This window comes from Engraulis encrasicolus, chromosome 20 (genome assembly GCF_034702125.1).
Source record: "Engraulis encrasicolus isolate BLACKSEA-1 chromosome 20, IST_EnEncr_1.0, whole genome shotgun sequence".
NCBI lineage: Eukaryota > Metazoa > Chordata > Actinopteri > Clupeiformes > Engraulidae > Engraulis > Engraulis encrasicolus.
The window spans coordinates 36,698,104-36,703,103 of NC_085876.1; the positions used below are offsets into that span (position 1 = coordinate 36,698,104).

The following is a 5,000-nucleotide window of genomic DNA, read 5'->3' on the forward strand; positions in this document are numbered from 1 at the left end:
TATAACAACCTTATTGTAAATAAAGAACTTTTTAAAATCTCTCTCTCACTCTCTCTCTCACTCACTCACTCACTCACTCACTCACTCACTCACTCACTCACTCACTCACTCACTCACTCACTCACTCACTCACTCACTCACTCACCTGGGCTTCGTTCTCCTTGAGCAGGCGCTTGGTGACGACTCCCCCCGGGTCGCCGGTCAGGTTGAGCATCACCACGCTCTTCTTGTCCCAGCCGATGAAGGAGCCGTCCGTGATGCCCTCCACCATGTCCAGGAAGTCCTCATAGCCGTGGTAACGGGTGGACACCACCGAGAAGGCCGTCCAGTCGTACTCCTCCAGCACCTCGAAGATCACCTCCAGCTGCAGCGCCGTGGAGGAGGTGAACTGCAGGTAGATGGAGCCCGACTCCTGGAGGAGGAGAGGAGAGGAGAGGAGAGGAGCGGAGAGGAGAGGAGAGGAGAGGGGAGGAGAGCAGAGGAGAGGGGAGGAGAGCAGAGGAGAGGAGAGGAGACCAGAGGACAGCATAGGAGAGGAGAGGAGAGGAGAGGAGACCAGAGGACAGCATAGGAGAGGAGAGGAGAGGAGAGGAGAGGAGAAGATTTTAAATATAAATAAGATTATCTTCCACACACACCGCTCTTCCGTCTTGTTGGTGCGTCTCTGAATGAATCAAGTAGTTGACACTGAAGAAAGCTCTGGGCAGCCAAAACGCCTGTCATACCAGTCCCTGCATTGTTTAAATAAAAAGAAAAGAACAAGAAAGAAGAAAAAACTGAGTGCGATCCATTTCCTAACTACTTAAATATAAATAAACTTACTTAAATATAAATAAGACAAATGACACTATGAGACAGAAGAGACATTAAGGCGTGTCGTGGAGGAGGTCACCTACAGGTAGATGAGTAGAGAGTAGAGAGTAGATAGAGTAGAAAGGAGTCAAAGATTTAAATTATACATCTATTTTATCTATGGGTCAAAGACATCCAAAAAGGAATTTAGTGTAACGGATAACTTTCCTTCTGCTGACTGTAACTGTAAAAAAACAAGATTTTTAAATTGTTTCAAGTGAATGGATGACAGCCAAGGCTTTCATGAATTCACTGGAAAAAAAATAGATAAAAAGAGTCATGTTTGTTACAGTGACAGTCAGGTAGGTAGGTAGAAGGTATCCGTTACACTGAATGACAATTCCTTTTTGGACGACTTTGACCCCTATGCTATTTGTTTAATTTAATTTCTATGGACCTTTCATGCCTTTATTGGACATGACAGTGAAGAAGTGACAGGCAGCAAGTGAGGGAGGGCGATGGGGTATGGGTAGGGATGGGTAATGACCAGGGCCAGGATTAACACACTGGTTGCAGCCAAGGGACCCCCACCTGCCACGTGGGCCCTGATTGGCCAAAAGTCAAAAACTGAAAATAATGACAAGATGTGATGTTGAAAAAATTCATTTGTCATGTCGGCTTAAAATCTTTTTATTGTAATACTGCTCACCACAGTTAGCAGACATCTTACACATTAAGAGCTGTAGAGTCGAAATTACACTGGCCAACAGCAGAATTTTACACTGACTTTTGGCTCCACTGTAGAGAAATTCTACTTTCCACAGTGTTGATAACACTCCATCTGGATTCATTTAAGTTAAATCTGAAATATTAACACCCCATCTTTTCACGGTATAAAAAAACATTAAAATGTGTCATGGAGGAGGTGAGCTGCGGTGGAGTCCAGCCACTGGTATGGAGGAGATGGAATGTAGGGGGGAGAGAAAGGGGCGGTTTTACAATAGAGGCAAAGATGGGCAACTGCCTTGGGCCCCTCCAACTCACCCAAATTGCAGGGGCCCCCAGACCAGCTCTCCCACTTCCTATTCCTTGTTAAAAGTTAAGATTTGACCCCCCCTTTCTAAACTCGCCTTGGGCTCCCATATTTCTAAATACAACCCTGGGGAGAGCAATCAAAAGTTCTTGTGTACATAAACCAGTAGTTTATATACACAGTGTAGTAGTAGTAGTAGTAGTAGTAGTTCTGCATAGTAGACTTTTGGAATACATGTAGCCTGCGTTAGTTCTACCAGGAAGACTCAGGTCACCTATGCATTTCGCAGAGCCAATCAGCGGCTGCCATTTCCTTTATAGCAACGTGTCTAACTCTCCTTTCTTGCTGGTGTTGCAACCTAGAACCACTTTAGAATTTATCTTTTATTAATATGAGAAAGAGATAAGCTTTTGGTAAAAACGTTTTTGCTTTATTACACTTTAAGACGCATATTCCGTAGTAGGGAACAAAAATAAGGACATGTATGTGTTATTGTATATTTCTGTGAATTATCCCGAGTCGTTGACCTCAAGGTTGAAGTTCAAGTGGTTGAGGTCATCACGTGACGCAAGTGAACTGAACGGGAGGAGGAGAGCGAAGTTGGTGTTCTGAGAATGGTGTATGTAGCGGTGTATTCTTCATGTAACTCCAAAACGAACTGAAAGTAAAGTTGCCGAAAAAGAAGACTCGAGAGCTGTCTTTCTTGAGGGTGCAACACTGGCTTAGGCATGGCCGGTCCGAAATCTCCTCCTCCATCGCCACCACCACCAGTTGGGTCCAGTCTTCCTGTCCGGGGGGTTAAAGGTCCAGTTCCTGCTGCACGGCTACGGCAGGCTCTACTGGATCCGCCAGCGCAAGACCCGGGCTGATGATTGGACCTATGCCAAATACTGTCTACTTATGCCAATTCCATTGTCAACTATGTTAACATTAAATCGTTAAATACGAATTCCTCTCTCTGAGTCTTAATGGCTGAAATGATATTACACCACACTTAGCTGACACTTTTATCCAAAGCGACTTATAGTTATTATTTACAGGTATTGGTTGCAGTCCCTGGATCAATGTGGGGTTAGGTGCCTTGCTCAAGGGCACTTCAGCCATGTGCTGAGGTGTAGGGAGAACAGGTGAGGATGGGAGAGGAGAGAAGAGCGAAGACGAGAGAATGGAAGAGAGGGGAGAGGAAACGTGAGGTGAGAAGGAGAAGAGGAAAAAAAGAGAAGATGGAGGTGGAGGTGATGGGCAGGAGGTGAGGAGAGAGTGAGGGATAAGCAGAAGAAGGAGGAGAAATGGGGCAGGGAGTAAAACAGAGGATGACATCCATAAAGAGGTAAAATAGAAGGAGGAGGAGGAGGAGGAGGAGGAAGAGAGGGAGGAGGAGAAGGAGAGGGAGGAAGTCGAGGAAAGAGGAGGATGATGGTGATGTTTGGTTGCAGCGAAAGGGCAAGAAGTAGGGATGCACCGATACTTGCTCATTATACTCGTACTCGTACTCGTCAAACACTTGCCGATACCAGGCACTGATACTGCTATTACACAAAACAACGCAACAGCTCATCTGTTGATTTGAAAGCAGCATGGGGAAAAGCGTCACCTCATACATTTACAGACATTTACATCTACATGGGAAATGGACGATAAAGAAAATATCACAGGTGGAAAAAACACGGCGATGCATTTATTTCCATTGTATATTGGGGGGTAAAAGTATTGTTATCTGTACTCGGTATCGGCAAGTACAGAAATGAATGCATTCGTACTCATTTCGGTTTTCAATAAAAGTGGTATGCTCTAGGGATGCACAATTAATCAAAAATAATTGAAAATCGTGAATTAATCGAGATATCGAAATCGTGATTTCAGTTGGAATTTAATCGTGGCAATAGTGATCTGCCTTTGAGTGTCAGAAGCCAGAACATACTGACAGGCTGATGTTTCTGGATAGAAATCTGTCCACCCAAGTTTCATGCCATTGCCTCTTAAATAAGTATTACAAATCAGTTTTATCTTGTTCATCCCGTATATAATTCATTCTTGGTTATATTTCATTTGGGCATACAATATAACAATTATCGTGATTAGTAATCGTGATTCCGATTTTGACCCAAATAATCGTGATAAGGATTTTTTGTCCATGATCGTGCAGCCCTAGTATGCTCCATTCCTAGAGGAAGGAAACAGGAAGAAGGAGGAGAGGAGGAGAAGGAGTTAGATGATAACGGAGAAGAGGGGAGGGAAAGGAGGAATAGAGGAGGGAAGGGAGGAAGAGGAGAATCAATTGAAGGGTTGAGGAGGACAAGAGTGGACGGAGGGTTTACAATGATCGGGTGTCTTTGAGTGGCAATGCTGTTGCTGACACCCATTGAACAAATGCACACGCACAAACCCAACACAGAGACCATTGCAGAAACCAAGCACACACACACACACACACACACACACACACACACACACACACACACACACACACACACACACACACACACACACACACACACACACACACACACACACACACACACACACACACGTACAAAGTACAAAGACCTGTCGCTCCCAGGCACGTTTGCCCCGAGAGAGTGAGAGAAAGGAGAGATAGCATGTAGCATTTCAGCACACCTGATAGAGACACAGAGTACACATGCACTGTACAAACACACACACACACACACACACACACACACACACACACACACACACACACACACACACACACACACACACACACACACACACACAGGCACGCACACACACCCGCGTGCCGGTCTGGCTGCCCGTCAGTCCTCTCACAGGGTAGCTCGCAGCCAGGCAGGCTCACACAGAAAAGCAATTTCTCAGGCAAGAAATAAAACAAAGTGTGCCGGAGAAATCAATGAGCGCTACAAGCACGGCCTCTCTGGTCCTGATGCTGATGTTGCAGGCAGGCTGGCTCTCTGATACTGATGCTGGGGCCATGTTGGCGATAGGGAGGAGAGGGGATGAGGACGGGGATGGGAGATTGGAGAGATGCTTGCTTGCTTGCTTGCATTGGGTTAGACAATCATTGCTATTCATGAGACCCTGCTCCCTGCATGACATCAGCCCGTCCTTGAGGACTCTGTGTCCTGTTGCTTTTCTTTCTTTCTTTCTTTCTTTCTGTCTTTCTTTCTTTCTTTCTTTCTTTCTTTCTTTCTTT

At 45.4% G+C, this 5,000-nt stretch overlaps 1 protein-coding gene across 1 annotated transcript in view; it reads right to left on the bottom strand.

The window, feature by feature from the left end:
* Nucleotides 1-5,000, bottom strand: part of grin2da (glutamate receptor, ionotropic, N-methyl D-aspartate 2D, a) — a 97,371-nt gene that overhangs the window by 76,003 nt on the left and 16,368 nt on the right. The window contains exon 2 of the mRNA XM_063185842.1: nucleotides 146-412. Coding sequence (XP_063041912.1) covers nucleotides 146-412 — 267 coding nt within the window. The remainder of the gene's footprint in view (nucleotides 1-145; nucleotides 413-5,000) is intronic.